Genomic DNA, 21,602 nt, shown 5'->3' with positions numbered 1-21,602 from the left:
AATATATATATAACTTATAATTATGTTACACTATTAGGAGGATAAAATAGGAACTTTGGGACCTTTTTTCCTATCACCCATGACAGCACCTACAACGAGAGAGGGGATCCACCCTTCCAGGACAGGAAACTTACAAAATAAAAGGGCGGCGCCTCTCCACCACCTCAGTTGGTTTCCTGTCCTTGAGGGGGAACCTTGTTACAACGGCAGCAGAAGAAAGAAGAGAAGATTATTCCCAGACCTGGGCCGGTCGGTTTCCAAGCGCCATGGTGGGTCCAAGGGGGCCTGTTCCGTCGGACGGGCGCGAGCAGCAGCCGCACCATTACCTTATGGTGGCCTGGCAGCCGCGCATCCCGGTGGCTCAGTACGCTATCCAGGAAATCGCGCCCTAAGACGCACGCCAGTGAACAAAAGAAGTAGCGGAGACCCATGTCTTCTAACATGTTTCCGACTACTGTTTTGTACCAGCCTGCGGCCCTGATGACGAGCGTACCGGAGGGTCCTTGATGGGAGAACCTTAGTCAGGCTTACCTGTTGAAGATCCGGATATGACTGAGCGGCGCCCCTGCCTGGGGTCTGCAGCTCCAGCTCCGTGCATCAGTGGAAAAGCTGCTGTGGAACTGCGCCCCTGTCAGGGGTCGGCGGCTCCAGCTCTGCACGTCAGTGAGAGAGCAGCTGTGGAACTGTGCCCCTGTCTGGGGTCGGCAGCTCCAGTTCCGTGTATCAGTGGAGAAGCTGCTGTGGAACTACGCCCCTGTCTGGGGTCAGCAGCTCCAGCTCTGCACATCAATGGGAGCACCTGTTGAGCTGCGCCCCTGCCTGGGGGCAGCAGCTCCAGCTTTGATCGGCGCACTATTGGAGGCGCCCCTGCCTGGGATTGACCACCCCAGTAGTGCTCAGGCATGGACGGATGTAGAGGAACAGGCCTGTGACTTGGTCCAGCCTCCGAATCCGTGCAGCTGGTGGTGAGTGATCTTTGTGAATGTTTACCTTGTTTATGGGGCCCTTTCCTTGTTATGGTTACTAGGAAAGGCTGTAGGATGTTAGCGCAAAACTGGGTGTGTGTGCGCTCTGTAAGACCCAATCTGGGCCAAGGGCCCCGTGCTTTAAATTTGGCTTCAGGACGGAAGCTGGACCTTAGACCTCTAGGCTAAAGTTAGCCACATGTCTGGGCCGCACAGAGACTCATGATTGGTCTTCAGAATTTACCACAAAAATGAGCCTCAATCTGCTCGGTAAATGTTAAACGAACACTGAGGTTTTTACTGTTGTCCTCCAGTCTGTTTACTCCATCCATAGGACGGCACATGGTGTTAATACAGCACATGGTCTCTGTGAAGGTCTGCTGTCCAGCTGTTTCTCATCAGTTGGCTCCTTCAGGTGGGGCTAGTCTGACAATTGAGATTTACCACCCAAAGGAAAGGTTTATCTTTCATTCAGATGGATTACTCTTTTAAATAAAAATCTGAGCGCAGTGCCTTATAAAGCCTCTTTGCGCTTCACAAGGAGCACATCATAGCGGTTTATAGCACATCATAGTGCCTCACAGCACCTCTGGGCACATCATAGTGCCTCATGCCACATCTTAGTGCCTCATAGCATAGTGCTTCATAGCACATCATAGTGCCTCATGGCACATCATAGCATAGTGCCTCATAGCATAGCGCTTTATAGCACATCATAGTGCCTTACAGCATCTCATGGCACATCATAGTGCGTCATAGCATAGCGCTTCATAGCACATCATAGTGCCTCATGGCACATCATAGTGCGTCTTAGCATAGCGCTTTACAGTACATCATAGCACAGTGCCTTATAAAGCCTCTTTGCGCTTCACAAGGAGCACATCATAGCGCTTTATATCACATCATAGTGCCTCACAGCACCTCTGGGCACATCATAGTGCCTCATGCCACATCTTAGTGCCTCATAGCATAGCGCTTCATAGCACATCATAGTGCCTCATGGCACATCATAGCATAGCGCTTTATAGCACATCATAGTGCCTTACAGCATCTCATGGCACATCATAGTGCGTCATAGCACAGTGCTTCATAGCACATCATAGTGCCTCATGGCACATCATAGTGAGTCATAGCATAGCGCTTCATAGCACATCATAGTGCCTCATGGCACATCATAGTGCGTCTTAGCATAGCGCTTTATAGCACATCTTAGTACATCATAGCACAGTGCCTCGTGGCGCATCATAGCACAGTGCCTTATAAAGCCTCTTTGCGCTTCACAAGGAGCACATCATAGCGCTTTACATCACATCATAGTGCCTCTAGCGCCTCATGCCGCATCTTAATGCCTCATAGCACATCTTAGTGCCTCAGCATAGCGCTTCATAGCACATCATAGTGCCTCATGACACATCATAGCATAGTGCCTCATAGCATAGCGCTTTATAGCACATCATAGTGCCTCATAGCAGCATCTCATGGCACATCATAGCATGGCGCTTCATAGCACATCATAGTGCCTCATGGCACATCATAGCATAGTGCCTCATAGCACAGCGCTTTATAGCACATCATAGTGCCTCACAGCGCCTCATGGTACATCATAGTGAGTCATAGCATAGCGCTCCATAGCACATCATAGTGCCTCATGGCACATCATAGTGCGTCTTAGCATAGCGCTTTATAGCACATCTTAGTACATCATAGCACAGTGCCTCGTGGCGCATCATAGCACAGTGCCTCGTGGCACGGCGCATGATAGCGCCGTATAGCGTCTCATGTGCTTTATAGTGCCTCATGGCATAGTGCCTCATAGCACTTCATAGCGCCTTATGGCTCTTCATAGCATAGCATATCCTAGTGACTCATAGCATATCATAGTGCTGTATAGCGCCTGTTAGTACCTTATAGGAGCTTCACAGTGCCTTTTTAGTACCTAATGGGGCCTCATAGTGTCTCTCGGTGCTTCAGGGTGCCCCTGTGCCTTGTAGTGCTTTTATAAGGTGTCTGTGCCTCATAGTCCCTCTTTGTAAAGGTACTGGTTCCACAACTAAGTTTGTCTGACAAAACCAAGTTCAGCGTCCATAAACTGCATGGAAAGCTTACCGAATTCAAGGGGAAAAATATCCTAGCCTCTATTTTGAGACAGAAGGTAGCAGTATTCCTGGCTGGTGCTCGGTGGAATGCCGATTGGAAGCAGGTGACAATAAGAGCGCTTCCTTAGTTTTGCAGGTTGATAATAAATATTGTAGGGTTTCACTCTTAAAGGTAGGAGGCATCATGTAGTGCTCATACTGCCATTGTGGGTTTGGTCCAATCGAGCGCAGTTTTATTGCTTTTTACAGGTTGCACAGAAGTCATAAACATTAATATTTCTGGTCTTGTCCAAGCTCTGACTAAATAGGACAAACCCTGACTACTCATATACAGCTTGGCTAACCCAGCTTGATCAAACAAAACAATACTTATCCAGGGGAACCACTGATACTTGTGGAGTCTGGCCTGTGTCTCTGATTAGCTCCAAGGCACATACCATCTGCTCTGCTCTCCAGCAGTCTGACTAAGGTGAATGCCTAGCCTGCTCTGGTGCTTAGCTCTCCAGGGGCCCTAATCAAGATCTGTAAAGCTATTATTTAACTCAGTCCTACCTGGGTTTGCTACAACCTGAAGGGGCTGTACAGATTTCTGAGTGTTACATCATTGAAAATGGACTCTAGAAGACCTGCTAGTAAATCTGCAGTTCCAGATTGCTATATAGTAGTATAGGCGTTTAAGGAGGTATACAATCAGGGTCCAATTCACATGAAACATCAAATTTCCTGAGAATAGTTCTTGGCATAAAATGAGGATTTAGGCTTTCAGTTTGTGTCCTTCCATTCAGATGTTAATGAGCCTTAAGGCTTTATGGAGGATTATAGTAGTTAGGACAACTCTCATATCGAAGGAAGAGGCATTGACAGTAGTTTACCCACAACTATTTCGGGATTATGGGCAGATCCATCCAGCGCTGCAGAACTCGCTGGGCAGTGAGTAAGAGCTATAGTCTCCCAAGGTAGAATAAGGAGTCCTGCTATATGTCAAAATTAATAAGGAGTTTGGCCACAACTCTGAACAAGGCAATATTGCTGTTAATAACTAATCTCCTACATTCTAGTAGTAGCATGGTCATGGGTACACACGCGGAGGCTGCCTCTAAAGACCTGGTTCCTCTAACCTAAAGAAGCTTTAGGCAGTATATAAGAAAGCTCCATTCATCTATACATGGTCACCATGTAAAGGTCTTGTCATACAACAGAGTAGCTTTATCTTACATAAACCATTATGGAGGAACTCTGCCAAGATCCCTGATGACACTTTTATGTCTAATCAGTTCAGATGGCGAAGTATCACCTTTTATCTTTAACAGCACCTCATATAAAGAGGAAGAGAATTGCAAGTGGACCTTTTTAGCCGTAGACTACTGGAAAAGTGTCCAACCTTCATTGAATAAGCAAGGAATGTGAAAGTGAGCTTTGGATCTAGGCCCATTTTCAGTCCAAAGATGGCACCCTGGGATCTGAATCCAGTGCTTACAGCTCTACCAAGCTTTTGCTTGAACCCATGGATTCAGGGTCTTCACATACTATTATCCCGATGGCCCTGACTTCAGCATGGTAAGTTGGTGACATTCAAGCTTTGTCGGTTAATCCTTTTTTTATACAGATCCTAGAAGATGGGTCAGTTCCGGAGCTACTTTATCTTCCGAAGATAGCTTCCAATTTCCATAGAAGTCAGGAAATTGTGCACTCTACTTTCTGTGCTAATCCGGGGAATCCATGGCAGAACAATAAGAAAGCGCATGTCCCCGTCAAGCATTATGTAAGGTTGCGATTCAGTCTTCACCTTGCACCTTCTATAGACTCTTTAGGCTTGATCTGGGATCTTCTGCTGTCCTTTCCTTTAGGAAAACTGCTCTACAGGCTGTGGTCCCATCCTAACTTTAAAGTTTTTTCTCTGTAAATCTCTCGTTGTGGTGCTGTCATGGGTGATAGGATAACACTAAATTACTTACCGGTAATGTGTTTTTCCTGAGCCCATGACAGCACCCTTATATTCCCTCCCATCACTGGTAGAAGTTGATCACTTCATTTCCTTCATGGTGTTTTATTCACGTGGTGTGTAGAAGAAAAAATCATGGGATATATAACTATTAAGCAGTGTCCTCTCATGCTCTGTAAACAACTGAGGTGGTGGAGAGGCGCTGCCCTTTTATTCTGTAGGTTTCCTGTCCTGGAAGGGCGGATCCCCTCTCGTTGTAGGTGCTGTCATGGGCTCAGGAAAAACACATTACCGGTAAGTAATTTACTGTTTTTACTGGACTTTATTAACAGAATCATTTACTATAGCAGCATATCTAGATTCATAAAATTTGTGAGTGGTTATTTTTTCAACTACATCTGGAAATTTAGGAGGGGTTGGTTTTTTCCAAAAAGATGTAATCAAAATCTTGACAACCTAAAAAAGGGAATCAAAATGGATCTGATAGAGGGATCTAAATTTTCCATATTATGTGAAAGGAGAGCTATTTGAGAGATGTTACCTAAAAGAAGGCAGATTTACTTACGCGCACACACACACTTCCAGTGTGATCCGAAGAGTATGAATCAGTCATGTGACTGAAGAGGAGCAGAGTGGTGCTAGATACCGAAAAAGATGGCATTCGGTGAGTATATTAACACACTGACACCACACTAACAATTACACAGGTTTAGGGTATAATAAAATAACAGAAGTGCTTCTTTAAGATGTGCAGTGCATTCATTATTCCATGCAAAATAACCCTTGCATTACAAGTGACCTGTCTGAAAGAGTGCCTAAATCTTGACAGTGGAAACATGGCTGATATGCCATAGCTCTATATATGAAGATTGCTCTAGTCTGTGATCTGTCTTGTTTTCCAGGTAAGGGCTTTAAAGAACTTGTTTAGAAACTGCACATACATTTGTAACTGGAAATCTATCATTACCATTGATTTTGAGTTTCTTCCTAGTTTACCTGGTCATGGCAATCTCCGAGCAGTGCAAATGGGGTTAATATATTTTATACAACTTTTTCAACTCTGGAATTGGTGTTGGTCCTGGATCCATAGACTTCTGACATCAAAATATTGTTTTGACTACATTGTTTCTCTAATTATATACGATTTATATCTCCTTTCATAAATTTATTTTAGATTGCGGGATGGAAAAGCGTGGGAAGACTTTTTCCATACACTGCTGAATGTCCCCGACTGTCACAGCCAATCTCCACTCAAACATTTGCGTGAAAAACTGATTCATACCTTCCAGATGATGTACATTAATAAGATGAAATCTTTGCACAACAGACTTGTTATACTGCTTCTAGAAAACAAGTCTTCGAAGAAGTAACCTTGACTGGACTTTTTACAAAAACTCTTTTCATGTATTGGACAACTAAGTGTCAGTTTTTGTACTTTCATCGTTTTTAAGAAGACTGTTTCACAGATCGAACACAAATTATAGAGAATATCACAGCAACCTCTAACCTACAGCAGATGGAGCAAAATACTTGCAATGTATTCATAATGCTACATGAATTCTGCCATGATATGTGCTGAAACTGTTTTTCACGGCTTGAGCAGTGTTTGTTTGTTTCTTTTACAGACACTTTTTACGACTTGTTTGTAGCGTGACTTGTCAGAAGGGGGCATAGCTTAAATTGCATCAAAATGGGCCCTACAAATTTGGTGTGAAGTAAGCCAACTAATAAATGTTATAAACGTAAAATTTTGGCAGCAGTGATGCCATATGATAAATCTAAACTAACTTTTCATTTTCTAAGAATTAGATGGTTTTGACAAATTTACCCAATTTTTGGCTATTGTACAAACGTGAAATTTCTTCTTTCAGCTTATTGATGGTGTTTCTACTAGGCAATACTTTGCTAAATATTAGGAGTTATCCAACTTTAAAAAATGTTTTCATATTTGCAACAATTGTCAACTTTTGTTGTCTTACCTGCGCTGATGCTTCAGCAGTCCTCCCAGACTGTTTCATAAATAAATAGATGTATGTATGTGCTGCTCACTAAATTAGAATATCATCAAAAAGTTAATTTATTTCAGTTCTTCAAAACAGAAAGTGAAACTCGTATATTACATAGAGTCATTACAAACAGAGTGATCAATTTCAAGTGTTTATTTCTGTTAATGCTGATGATTATGGCTTACACACAATGAAAACACAAAAGTCATTATCTCAGTAAATTAGAATACTTTATAACAACAGATTGAAAAATGTTGTTAAATTCTGAAATGTTGGTGGAGTGGCCTGGCTATGGAGGAGTGAGGACGTGCAGCAGTTCAGCTCCTGCCTGGGTGATGTCTGCAGACCCAATTAAGAACCATTTACCCCCAAATGTCAGCTAAGAAGCGTCCCAGTGTCGGCCAAGCAAATAGAAGACTTTCGGTGGTTCCTGCGACGGGCATTTCCCGATATCTGAGGAGTTCTGCGGGCCTCACACCAAAGCTAGCAAGCTCTCTAACTGGAAAGAAGATGGAGGACCAGCATTATCTACATCAGGGACCATGAGTTCCATAAATAATACTGTCGGGACTTGCATGATACAGGCCTCTAAAGATGATATCCAGGGGTTGAAGGGGACATCTCATGCTTCTTATTCACATGCAGGGTGCAGCTCCTTGCACAGGCTGAGATTTATCATGTGGCATTCCTGATCATTCACGGGGCCTGGCAGGCAATGTATCTATTCAGGCACAGACTATGAGGGATGCTCTTAAAGGGAAGGTGCCGCAGTTTTTTTTGTATTAATTATTGATTATATAAACAGTTCTTTTTAATACAAAATTAAATTCACTGTTTGAACCGTTTTTTTATTATTATTATTTTAGTCAACAGCTGGGGGCTGCCATTTGCATTTTCTGGTGTGTAACAGCAGTTACACACCTCAAATATGGCAGCCCCTGTACATAGGACTCTGCAGTCAGCCTCCGACTGCATATGCTGCATTGAAACAGCTTTAGCTGTGACAGGGGCACGCCCACTGGGCTGTCCAGGTCACACCTATGGGAGGAGATCGGCGCCATCTTTCTGAAGCCCACAGCTATGCTGCGAGCTCCAGTTTCCCCCTGGATGATGTCACAGCAGTGGGCGGGGCCTTCTCCTCCACCAGGAAGCTGCCTTGTGCTCATGCTGCCAACTCCAAGCAGGAGATAGGTTGTGTGAGAGCTGAGCGGCTGTATGATTGAGCTGTGGAGATGGGTGGGGGGAGGGGGAGAGAGGGGCACAAGAGACAGACAGACGCTGGGGTACAAAGACAGACACCTCCAGAGCTGCGGTCACTATTCTGTGTCATCATGTAACGGAATAGTGAATGCTGCTCTGGAGGTGACTAGAGGATAAGATGCAATGTAACGACAGAATAGTGTGTGCAGCTCTGGAGGATAAGACGTGATGTATTATTCTGCAGTCACCTCCAGAGCAGCATTCACTATTCTGTTACATGTTGACACAGAATAGTGACCGCATCTCTGGAGGATAAGACATGATGTCCAGTCACCTCCAGAGCTGCGCTCACTATTCTGCTGTTACATCTGGTCTTATCCTCCAGTCACCTCCAGAACTGCACTCACTATTCTGCTGTTCCATCTTGTCTTATCCTCCAGTCACCTCCAGAGCTGTGGTCACTATTCTGCTGTTCCATCTTGTCTTATCCTCCAGTCACCTCCAGAGCTGTGGTCACTATTCTGCTGTTAAATCTGGTTTTATCCTCCAGAGCTGCGGTCACTATTCTGCTGTTACATCTGGTTTTATCCGCCAGAGCTGTGCTCACTATTCTGCTGTTACATCTGGTCTTATCCTCCAGTCACCTCCAGAACTGCACTCACTATTCTGCTGTTCCATCTTGTCTTATCCTCCATTCACCTCCAGAGCTGTGGTCACTATTCTGCTGTTAAATCTGGTTTTATCCTCCAGAGCTGAGGTCACTATTCTGCTGTCACATCTGGTTTTATCCGCCAGAGCTGTGCTCACTATTCTGCTGTTACATCTGGTCTTATCCTCCAGTCACCTCCAGAACTGCACTCCCTATTCTGCTGTTACATCTGGTCGTATCCTCCAGAGCTTCCTTCACTATTCTGTGTCATTATGTAACAGAATAGTGAATTCTGCTCTGGAGGTGACTGACTAATAAGACAGCACGTCTTATCCTCCAGTCACCTCCAGAGCTGCAGTCACTATTCTACTGTTACTTGTCACTGGTACCTAATCCGTAACATGAGAGGATACATGACTGGCGACCCTTTATATTTGCATTTATAATGAAAATACAAATCACTAAATAAAACTGAAACATTTAAATACATTATATACAAAATAAATAGTAAGAACACAAGGACAATATTCAGTCCAGACCTGGGCCGCAGAGCTGACGCTCTAATACCAGACCTCAGTGACCGCACGGTACTATATACTCCTGTATATCCAGGCCTGGGCCGCAGAGCTGACGCTCTAATATCAGATCTTGCTGCATAATGATCTGCATGTAGTTGTGTGTTGGTATCACTGTGTCTACAACAAAATAGCTCCTCACTGTGAGAGATCCTAATTCCTAAACTTCATTGTCTCTTATCCGTTTGTAAACACCCAGAAAGGGAGGGGGGAGGAGGAGACATCAGACATGGAGCAAATCCAGCCCAGATTTTCAGCAGTCATAATGCATGCAAGCTCTACACAAGGTTTTCATGCCAAATTTCAGTAGCTGCTCCCCCTAGTGTTTCAAAGTGGAGCATATCAAACTTTAAATTATTTTTCATATTTTACTCCATTAAAAAAATATGTTAGTATTGGAAAAACGAATTAAAACAATAATACTTTAAGTTTTCGCAATTGTTGGAAAAAAAATTTTTTTGATGGCACCTTCCCTTTAAGGCTCATATGTGCTATACCCACAAAAGGAGGTATGGAGAACTACCCTACTCCAAAAAATAAAGGGAACACTCAAATAACATCCTAGATCTGAATGAATGAAATATTCTCATTGAATATTTAGTTCTGTACAAAGTTGAATGTGCTGACAACAAAATCACACAAAATTCATCAATGGAAATCAAATTTATTCACCAATGGAGGCCTGGATTTGGAGTCACCCCCAAAATTAAAGTGGAAAAACACACTACAGGCTGATCCAACTTTGATGTAATGTCCTTAAAACAAGTCAAAATGAGGCTCAGTATTGTGTGTGGCCTCCATGTGCCTGTATCACGTGCCTGTATGACCTCCCTGTATGACCTCCCTACAACGCCTGGGCATGCTCCTGATGAGGTTGCGGATGGTCTCCTGTGGGATCTCCTCTCAGACCTGGACTTAAGCATCCGCCAACTTCTGGACAGTCTGGTGCAACATGACGTTGGTGGATGGAGGGAGATATTATGTCCCAGATGTGCGCAATCGGATTCAGGTCTGGGAACGGGCGGGCCAGTCCATAGCTTCAATGCCTTCATCTTGCAGACACTGCTGACACACTCCAGCCACGTGAGGTCTGGCATTGTCCTGCATTAGGAGGACCCCAGGGCCAACCGCACCAGCATATGGTCTCACAAGGGGTCTGAGGATCTCATCTCGGTACCTAATGGCAGTCAGGCTACCTCTGGCGAGCGCATGGAGGGCTGTGCGGCCCTCCAAAGAAATGCCACCCCACATCATTACTGACCCACTGACAAACCGGTCATGCTGAAGGATGTTGCAGGCAGCAGATCGCTCTCCACGGCGTCTCCAGAGTCTTTCACGTCTGTCACATGTGCTCAGTGTGAACCTGCTTTCATCTGTGAAGAGCACAGGGCGCCATTGGCGACTTTGCCAATCCTGGTGTTCTGTGGCAAATGCCAAGCGTTCTGCATGGTGCTGGGCTGTGAGCACAACCCCTATCTGTGGAGGTCGGGCCCTCATACAACCTTCATGGAGTCGGTTTCTAACCGTTTATGCAGACACATGCACATTTATGGCCTGCTGGAGGTCATTTTGCAGGGCTCTGGCAATGCTCCTCCCGTTCCTCCTTGCACAAAGGCGAAGGTAGCGGTCCTGCTGCTGGGTTGTTGCCCTCCTACGGCTCCCTCCACGTCTCCTGGTGTACTGGCCTGTCTCCTGGTAGCGCCTCCATCCTCTGGACACTACGCTGAAAGACACAGCAAACCTTCTTGCCACAGCTCGCATTGATGTGCCATCCTGGATGAGCTGCACTACCTGCGCAACTTCTGTGGGTTGTAGAGTCCGTCTCATGCTACCACGAGTGTGAAAGCATAACCAACATTCAAAAGTGACCAAAACATCAGCCAGAAAGCATTGGTACTGAGATGTGGTCTGTGGTCCCCACCTGCAGAACCACTCCTTTTATTGAGGGTGTCTTAATAATTGCCAATAATTTCCATCTATTGTCTATTCCATTTGCACAGCAGCATGTGAAATTGATTGTCAATCAGTGTTGCTTCCTAAGTGGACAGTTTGATTTCACAGAAGTTTGATTTACTTGGAGTTATATTCTGTTGTTTAAGTGTTCCCTTTATTTTTTTGAGCAGTGTATATCTCTAGGCTGGAAGCATCCTATAGTTCTGAGACTGCTATCAGAGGGGAACTTCAGCAGCTGTCTGAAAGGGTGGCTAATGATGAAAGCCATACAGAGGCCATCTCTCAGAGATTACACACACAAGAACAAATGGCTGCAGCTCACTCTCAGCAATTGGAATACCTGTCTGATTTGGTGGACCATATAGAAAATAGAGGGAGATGCAATAATATCAGAATTAGAGGCCTCCCAGAATCCGTGGAAAAGAATAAGCTGGAAGAATCTTTATGCTGTATCTTTAATTCTATATTAAATCTACTGACTCAGACACAGAATTTGACAGGGCTCACAGATCCCTGGAACCCAAGTCTACTGATGTAAACAGACCTAGAGATCTCATACGCCGGATACACAGATATAAAGTGAAGGAGAACATTCTTGCTAAAGCCCACATGTTGGAACCTATCATCTTCAATGAACATGTTATCCAGATTATGCATGATCTGTCCTGACGCACACTTCAGAAGAGACGTGCCCTGAAGCCCCTGCTCGACATACTGAGACAACAAAAAAATCCTTTATTCTTGGTGATTTCCTTTTAGACTTCAAGTGAGACAATCTGGAACTCTACATGTTTTGCTAAGTCGGGGAGATGTATCAATGTTCACTAATGGACTGGGAATTGCATCGGTCCAAGTGCTCCTATCAGAGCGGCTGGGCCTTCCTAGAGGCCTTGGAAGGAATGACACACCTTGCCCTCAAAAAAGGAAGACACACAATTTTGGCATGAGAAATGGAGGTCACAATATGGAAGAAAGGAGCATCACCTCCGGATTGACTGACTTCACTATTCTCACTCATTGTTCTCTTTGATACTGATTAATGCTTAGCAGTCGGGGAATCCTATACAAAGTTGATATAAGCACATGTATAGATAGTGTTATATACGAGTTGGGCATTCAAGTTTTGGTACATTTATTACGTCATTATGGGTCTGCGGACCGAGCCTGGGGGGGGAGCTACCCTCCATAGAAAGCGCGTTTCCACTAAGGGTATCTATATTCCGCTGGAGGGGTGTGGAATTTTCTATTTTTCCCTAGTAGTCCTCCTCTTTGAGGACTTTTTGTGGTTGGGGAAGGCTCACAACTGATTACTTCTTCTTTGTGTCGTTTCCCTCCTTTCCTATATTTTTTTTTTCGAGAGGAAGGAGTTATTATAAAGAGAAACTGTCTTTCAAGTTTTTCCCCTTATTTCCCCCCCCTCCCCCTTTTCTCTCTTTCACTAATCCTCCCTCAGACCTAATCCCTGGTCTTCAAAATGAACACAGTCAAATTATGTTCTCTAAATGCTCGAGGCCTCAATGTTCCTCAGAAACATTTTCAGATTCTGTACTCCATGCACAAAAGGGTTCATATCCTCATGTTACAAGAGACACATTTTAAATCTGATCAGGTTCCTAAGATGAAAGATAAATATTATAACAACTGGTTTCATAGTACCAATCCTGAAGCAAAATCCAAAGGGATTTCCATCGCAATCCATAAATCATTAACATTCTCCCTAATTGATACACTTATTGATACACAAGGCAGATACTTATTTCTCAAGATAAAAATTGTAGATTCAATATACACAATTGCTAATTGGTATCTGCCTAATAAGGGTCAGATTATTGCATGCTGTGCATTTTCAACCGGATTGTCTAATTTCTCAGAAGGAACAGTGATTGCAGGAGGAGACTTTAATTTTACCATGAATCCAAAAGTAGATGCCTCCTCTGGTAGGGGAACAGTCCCGGTGAGCCAGCTTACGATCTTTCAAAAGGGCCCTCCATGCCCTCCAACTGACCGATGTTTGGCGGATAATGAACCCTCAGGGTAAGGGTTACACAAATTTTTTGCATATACATAATTCATATAGTCACATAAACCTCTTTCTTTTGAACCATCACGCTTTGTCCTGGCAACCCGAGACCACAATCAGATATTTTGGGGTAGGACCACTCTCCTGTATTTCTGACACGATCTGTTCCATCCCTAGCCCAACGCTCTTGGACTTGGAGATTGAATGATAGAACAGCTTTGATAAGGTTGTGTGAATCAGAGTTAAAAGAGGCTATTGACTCTTTTATCCAAACACATGCTTCTGATCAAACCTCAATCCCTTTACAGAGACTTTAAACTTGAACCATGCTTTATCGGGATCCCTCTCATGACACATTTCAAAAAGAGACTGGGCTCGGAAAGTGGAAGAATTATTAAATCAAATTCACTCCCTTGAAATTTTACATAAACAAATTCTCCATGCCTCCACCATTGTTGAGTTAACAAAGAAAAGAGACGAATTAAAAGGAATCTTAAAAAAATATTTGCAGCCCAGGGAAAAATCCATTTTTTTTTTTCTATGACTTTTCGGATAAATGCGGGAGACTGCTGGCCACATTGCTCCACCCACGTATAACAGCTTCATTTATCCCATGTGTCAGAGGGAAGGAGGGTAGGGATGAACATAATCCCAAAGAAATTGTTTATCTTTTTAGGTTTTACTATGAGAATCCTATACAACATTAAGAACCAATTTACAGACCTGTCTCCCTCAGATCGCTCCAATAACATTTAAGAATAAATCCAAGAAACGACTCTGCCCATGTTGAGTGACTTAATGGTAAAAACTCTGGAAGAGGAGATTTCCATAGAAGAAATTGATTCTGCGATACGAGCCTCCCAGTCAGGTAAATGCGCTGGCATTTTACGAACAGTTTAGAGAGCAACTCTCTCCAATAATGGCTAAAACCTTTAATGCAATTGATGGAAATACTGGATTTGTCCCCCAATCTCTAGAGGCACATATTCGTGTTATCCCCAAGCCAGGTAAAGACCCTTCAATAATTGATAATTTTAGGCCAATCTCTTTATTAAATAGATATTTAAATTATTTTAAAAAATCTTGGCCAATAGGTTAGCTCCTTTACTCCCCTATTTAGTTAATAACGATCAAGTAGGCTATGTCAAAGGACGAGAAGCTAGGGACAATACCATTAAGACACTACTCATTATTTCTAAAGCAAAAATTGGGTCCACTCCACTAGGTCTTCTATCTATAGACGCAGAGAAAGCTATCAATAGAGTTCACTGGGGGTTCATGGAGGAAGCTTAAAGACAGGTTTGAGCCCTTGCTACCTACAGAAAATTATTATAGCACTATATAAAAGCCATACAGCAAGAGTGAGAGTAAATAATTCTCTTTCTGCTCCATTTGCAATTAACAATTAAACTATACGTGCTCCCTATCTCCATTGCTATATGTAGTGGTAATGGAGCATCTGGCCAATGGTCTCAGAATTAATCCCAATATTCACGGATACAAGGTGGGATCTAAGTCTTATAAAGCAGCTCTGTATGCAGATGATTTACTTCTCTATATATCCCAACCACAAATAACATTTCCAATGATTCTAAAAGAATTTGATAGGTTTGGATCAGTCAGTAATTTTAAAGTCAATTACTCTAAATCCGAGGCCTTGAACATATCTCTCCCACAGACTGAAGTCTCACAAGTTATGACTAAATTTCCATTTAAATGGCAGAAAGAATTATTGAAATATTTAGGGGTCCATATCCCTTCGGATCCTAATAAATTATTTGAGCTCAACTATCAAGCTTTATTGCACAGAACATATGGAGATCTATAGAAATATGGTAAATTGAAGCTATCTTGGTTTGGAAGAATGAACGCCATCAAAATGGACATTTTACCTTGTTTCTTCTACGTTTTTCAAACAGTCCCGATCTCTCCTCCCCATAGTTTTTCGTAAAGTCAGCTATGATTAAATTCATTTGAGGGTAACATAAAACCTTACATAGACATAGAGACAATCTCTCGTCATAAATCAATGGGTAGTGCAAGCTTTCCAAATTTCAAGAGATATTTCAGGCCTCTACCTTGCTGAGGATCCTAGATTGGCACCTTTATGCAGACACTAAACAATGGGTGGAGGTTGAACAGGAAGGCTTAGAAGTCCCTTTAAGACATCTACCATGGTGTCAAGAAGATTCAGTGACCCTGGTCAAGTGTAAATTAACTAGGGAAACACTTAGAACATGGCATTCCCTGAGGAAAAAAGTGTTTCCAGATGAAACTGTTAGTCCACTCACATCGATATTTTATAACTCTTCCTTTCTACCCGGATATCTACGTGGGTCCTTCCTCGGTCGGTGGGTAGTAGAGGACACTCGACTGTTTCAAATATTGGAAAATGGTATGATACAAAAGAAGGTATCTTTACAAACAAAGTCTCCAAATGTGAAAATCAAATGGTTTGAATACTTGCAAATGTGATCCTTTCTAGTAGCACATAACCTAATGTAATTCACTCTCAAACTACACCTTCTTTGAGAACATGTTCCTTCATGAAAATGGACCGACTCTCGCTATTTCTGTGATCTATGAGGGATTGGGTAGAAAGGAGGGAACGGAGAAGCTAGTATATCAGCAAGCATGGGAGAGGGACTTGGGGATTCGTTTGTCCCCTCTTCAGTGCGCAAAGGGTTTCTTTTCACACATAAACTCCCTAATGCACAAGAGAAGAACTACAAAATACTTAAACTATGGTATCACTATCCTTCTAAATTACATGCAATGTTCCCTACAGTTTCAGAAATGTGTTGGAGATGTGAATGTGAAGTGGCTTCCATGATTCATATCTGGTGGGAGTGTTCTAGAATTAAACCATATTGGGAGAGGGTATTCGATAATTACCAACATATTACAGAGTAACAAGGTCTCCCCAAATAGCTCTCCTGTCAATTCTCCCTTCTTCAATAGGTACTCAAAAGAAAGACCTACTTCGATTTTGCTTAACAGCGGCACGGACGGTAATCCAGCGGTTTTGGAAATTTAAAAACCCACCTAGCATATTGGATTGATGCAATGAAATGGTAAATTTATGTAGAATGGAAGAATTTTTTGCAGAATGTAATGGAACCAACGAGGAAACTCAGAAGGGTTTGAAGGGGATGGATCCTGTTTCAGGATTCACATGATTTTCATACCCTGTTTTAATAGTTTCAACAGATTTATGTGATTGTGCTCATAATTAGTTACATGGGCATAAGGACCCTCCCCATCCCTTGTCCCTATGTCTTTTCTCTTTTTCTTTCCTCTCTTTATGATTTCTTCAGACATAATATAGAAGTTACCTCTACATAAGAACCTTTTATTGGTGATTATTATATAAACAATACGATGTTCAAGGTATTACATTGTGAATTGATATTGAAAGAGGTGATCTCATTGGAATTGTGGACATTTTCTATATTATGTTTTCTTTGAATCCAATATATTTTTGGATTTGCAAAATGTATAATCAATAATTAATGTTTAATAAAAACATATTGAATATAAAATCCGAAATGTTGGCCTACTGAAATGTATGTTTAGTAAATGCACTCAATACTTGGTCGGGGCTCCTTTTGCATCAGTTACGGCATCAATGCGGCGTGGCATGGATGCGATCAGCCTGTGGCCCTGCTGAGGTGTTATGGAAGCCCAGGTTGCTTTGATAGCAGCCTTCAGCTCGTCTGCATTGTTGGGTCTGGTGTCTCATCTTCCTCTTGACAATACCCCATATATTCTCTGTTTAAGGTCAGGTGAGTTTGCTGGCCAATCGAGCACACTGATACTGTTTTTAAACCAGGTATTGGTACTTTTGGCAGTGTGGACAAGTCCAGCTGAAGAAGGAAATTTCCATCTCCAAAAAGCTTGTCGGCGGAGGGAAGCATGAAGTGCTCTAAAATTTACAGGTAGACGACTGTGCTGACTTCGATCTTGATAAAACACAGTGGACCTACACCAGCAGATGACATGGCTCCCCAAACGATCACTGATTGTGGAAACTTCACACTAGACCTCAAGCAGCTTGGATTGTGGCCTCTCCACTCTTCCTCCAGACTCTGGGACCTTGAATTCCAAATGAAATGCAAAATTTACTTTCATTTGAACAACACCTTGGACCACTGAGCAACAGTCCAGGTCTTTTTCTCCTTGGCCCAGGTAAGATGCTTCTGGCCTTGTTTATTGGTCATGAGTGGCTTGACACAAGGAATGCGGCACTTGTAGCCCATGTCCTGGATACGTCTGTGTGGTGGCTCTTGAAGCAATGACTCCATCAACAGTCCACTCCTTGTGAATCTCCCCCAAATATTTAAATGGCCTTTTCGTAACAATCCTTTCAAGGGTGCGGTTATCTCGGTTGCTTGTGCACCTTTTCCTACCACACTTTCCTTCCACTCAACTTTCCATTAATATGCTTGTATCCAAGCACTCTGTGAACAGCCAGCTTCTTTAGCAATGACCTTTTGTGGCTTACCCTCCTTGTGGAGTGTGTCAATGACTGCCTTCTGGACATCTGTCTTGTCAGCAGTCTTCCCCATGATTGTGAAGCCTACTGAAACAGACTAAAGGGACCTTTTCAAATGCTTCGGAAGCCTTTGCAGTTGTATTTTGTTAATTATTCTACATTACTGAGATAATGACTTTTGTGTTTTCATTATCTTTAAGCCATAATCTTCAACATTAACAGAAATAAACACTTGAAATAGATCACTGTTTGTAATGACTATATAATGAGTTTCACTTTTTGTATTGAAGAACAAATTAACCTTTTGATGATATTGTAATTTACTGGGCAGCACTCGTACATACCGGATTTTTCAGACTTTAAGATGCACCCCAAATTTTGGGGTAGAAAACAGGAAAAAAAAAAAATTTTATAAGATGGGGGTCGTCTTAGTCTGAATAGGTATGTTACCTGTGGGGTGGTGGTGCGAGGGTCACAGGAGGCAGAGTCCTACAGGAAGCTGGGGAAAGTGGAGGAATGCTGCAGACCCTGAGTGCAAGAAGGCGGTGCTTCAGGAGCAGGGAATTGCGGTGGTGGTGGAGCAGGATCGCAGGGCCCTCCATTCCCTCCCTCAGGAACCTGGCAGGTGCAGCAGAAGAAGTGAGATGCTGCGGGGCTGGGGTCAGTGGCTTGTGGTCTGGCTGGGGCTGGCGTTGGCCGCCCGAGCTCCCAGACAGCTCGTGCGCCAGCTCGGGGTGCCATTTTCCTGTAGATCACGGCTTCAGGAAGATGGCTGTGGCCACCGGAAAACCGCTCTGCTGCACCGCCGCTCTTCCTCACCACTGCACCGCCGACAGCATCTCATCTCCTCTTCTGCTGCTTCCTCCGCCGCGTTCCTACTGGAGGGCCCTGCGAACCCGCTATACCACTACCGCAAGTATCCTGTAAGCTAAGGTTTAGACCATAAGACGCACCCCCCATTTTCCTCCCAAATTTTTGGGGAAAAAAAGTACAGTACAGACCAAAAGTTTGGACACACCTTCTCATTTAAAGATTTTTCTGTATTTTCATGACTATGAAAATTGTACATTCACACTGAAGGCATCAAAACTATGAATTAACACATGTGGAATTATATACTTAACAAAAAAGTGTGAAACAACTGAAAATATGTCTTTTATTCTAGGTTCTTCAAAGTAGCCACCTTTTGCTTTGATGACTGCTTTGCACACTCTTGGCATTCTCTTGATGAGCTTCAAGAGGTAGTCACCGGAAATGGTTTTCACTTCACAGGTGTGCCCTGTCAGGTTTAATAAGTGGGATTTCTTGCCTTATAAATGGGGTTGGGACCATCAGTTGTGTTGTGCAGAAGTCTGGTGGATACACAGCTGATAGTCCTACTGAATAGACTGTTAGAATTTGTATTATGGCAAGAAAAAAGCAGCTATGTAAAGAAAAACGAGTGGCCATCATTACTTTAAGAAATAAAGGACAGTCAGTCCGAAAAATTGGGAAAACTTTTAAAGTGTCCCCAAGTGCAGTTGCAAAAACCATCAAGCTCTATAAAGAAACAGGCTCACATGAGGACCGCCACAGGAAAGGAAGACCAAGAGTCACCTCTGCTTCTGAGGATAAGTTTATCCGAGTCACCAGCCTCAGAAATCGCAGGTTAACAGCAGCTCTGATTAGAGACCGGGTCAATGCCACACAGAGTTATAGCAGCAGACACATCTCTACAACAACTGTTAAGAGGAGACTTTGTGCAGCATGTCTTCATGGTAAAATAGCTGCTAGGAAACCACTGCTAAGGACAGGCAACAAGCAGAAGAGACTTGTTTGGGCTAAAGAACACAAGGAATGGACATTAGACCAGTGGAAATCTGTGCTTTGGTCTGATGAGTCCAAATTTGAGATCTTTGGTTCCAACCACCATGTCTTTGTGAGACGCAGAAAAGGTGAATGGATGGACTCTACATGCCTGGTTCCCACCATGAAGCATGGAGGAGGAGGTGTGATGGTGTGGGGGTGCTTTGCTGGTGACTCTGTTGGGGATTTATTCAAAATTTAAGGCATACTGAACCAGCATGGCTACCACAGCATCTTTCAACGGCATACTTTTCCATCCGGTTTGCGTTTAGTTGGACCATCATTTATTTTTCAACAGGACAATGACCTCAAACACACCTCCAGGCTGTGTAAGGGCTATTTGACCAAGAAGGAGAGTGATGGGGTGCTATGCCAGATGACCTGGCCTCCACAGTCACCAGACCTGAACCATATCAAGATGGTTTGGGGTGAGCTGGACCGCAGAGTGAAGGCAAAAGGGCCAACAAGTGCTAAGCACTTCTGGGAACTCCTTCAAGATTGTTGGAAGACCATTTCCGGTGACTACCTCTTGAAGCTCATCAAGAGAATGCCAAGAGCGTACAAAGCAGTCATCAAAGCAAAAGGTGGCTACTTTGAAGAACCTAGAATATAAGACATATTTTCAGTTGTTTCACACTTTTTTGTTAAGTATATAATTCCACATGTGTTAATTCATAGTTTTGATGCCTTCAGTGTGAATGTACAATTTTCATAGTCCTGAAAATACAGAAAAATCTTTAAATGAGAAGGTGTGTCCAAACTTTTGGTCTGTACTGTATGTCTTATGGTCCAAAAAATACGGTACATACTTTGGGGTTATTCAACTTTGAGGTTGTCCACTTGTTACACGCACACTACTAGGTTGAGATAGGGCGAGACGGGTTTTATGAATTCTTTGGAATCCTGTGGGAACCTGTTATGATCTGCATCAAGTACTAAGGAAAGAAGGGGATAGCTTTCCCTACAGTAAGACTAAGCTGAATCTCTACGATGTAGCGGGCTACCGGTTCCTTGCGAATGGACCCGCCTTAGTCTTAGGCTAGTCTGAACGAAGACCTATAGAATAAAGGGAAGAGATCCCTAAAAGAACTAAGGACTGGAACAAAAATGGGACACCTCCTGAACAGAGAAAGTTGTTGCAGAACACAAAAAGAAAAACAGACTAAAAGGTACTAGAGGTCCCAAAGGACCAAGTGAACTGACAGAGATAGGCACAGAAGCACCTGGCTAGCAAAACAGTCAAACAACACTGAAGTCCAGCACAGCCAAAAAGGCGGAGCTGGAATATAAAGGAAGACTGTCAAGTGACTGCAAAACACAAGATGGAAAAAACAAACAGGAGGGTTCTAACAGTAGCCCCTCTTTTAAGAGGATCCTCCAGGCCTATCCGGAAACCTCTTGTAGAAAGCTCTAACAAGCCTAGGAGCAGAGACATCATCCGTCCTTACCCAGGAGTTATCTTCGGGACTGAAACCCTTCCTGGAGACGAGATACTGTAATCTCCCTCTATGCCATCTAGAATTCAAGATACGAGAAAATTTCATATTTGCCGTCTTTCACCACAGGAGGAACTGTGACAGTGGCATTCCTATCTGATACATCAGCCTTTTTCAACAAGGAAACATGAAACACAGGATTAATCTTCCAGGAATTAGGGACATCCAACCTGACCGCAGACGGGTTAACAACCTGAAGCACTTTAAATGGACCCACAAACTTAGGACCCAGTTTTTTAGAGGGAATCCTCAACCGCAGGTTCCTTAAGGACAACCAAACCATGTCACCCACAGAAAACAAAACCTCCTTACGTTTCCTGTCAAAATACTTTTTGGACTTCTTGTTAGCCTCTTGAAGGT

At 43.3% G+C, this 21,602-nt stretch overlaps 1 protein-coding gene across 1 annotated transcript in view; it reads left to right on the top strand.

Moving 5' to 3' along the window:
- BUB1 (BUB1 mitotic checkpoint serine/threonine kinase) overlaps positions 1-7,845 on the top strand; it is a 98,022-nt gene extending 90,177 nt beyond the window's left edge. Inside the window, exon 22 of the mRNA XM_073672761.1 lies at positions 6,178-7,845. Coding sequence (XP_073528862.1) covers positions 6,178-6,373 — 196 coding nt within the window. The 3' untranslated portion in view covers positions 6,374-7,845. The remainder of the gene's footprint in view (positions 1-6,177) is intronic.
- The last annotated feature ends 13,757 nt before the right edge of the window (positions 7,846-21,602 follow it).

The sequence above is a fragment of the Phyllobates terribilis genome, unplaced genomic scaffold (assembly GCF_046119375.1).
Source record: "Phyllobates terribilis strain yellow unplaced genomic scaffold, ASM4611937v1 Scaffold_3__8_contigs__length_932513732, whole genome shotgun sequence".
Lineage (NCBI taxonomy): Eukaryota > Metazoa > Chordata > Amphibia > Anura > Dendrobatidae > Phyllobates > Phyllobates terribilis.
Note: the sequence above shows the minus strand (reverse complement) of the source record. Positions and strands in the feature narration are given on the sequence as shown.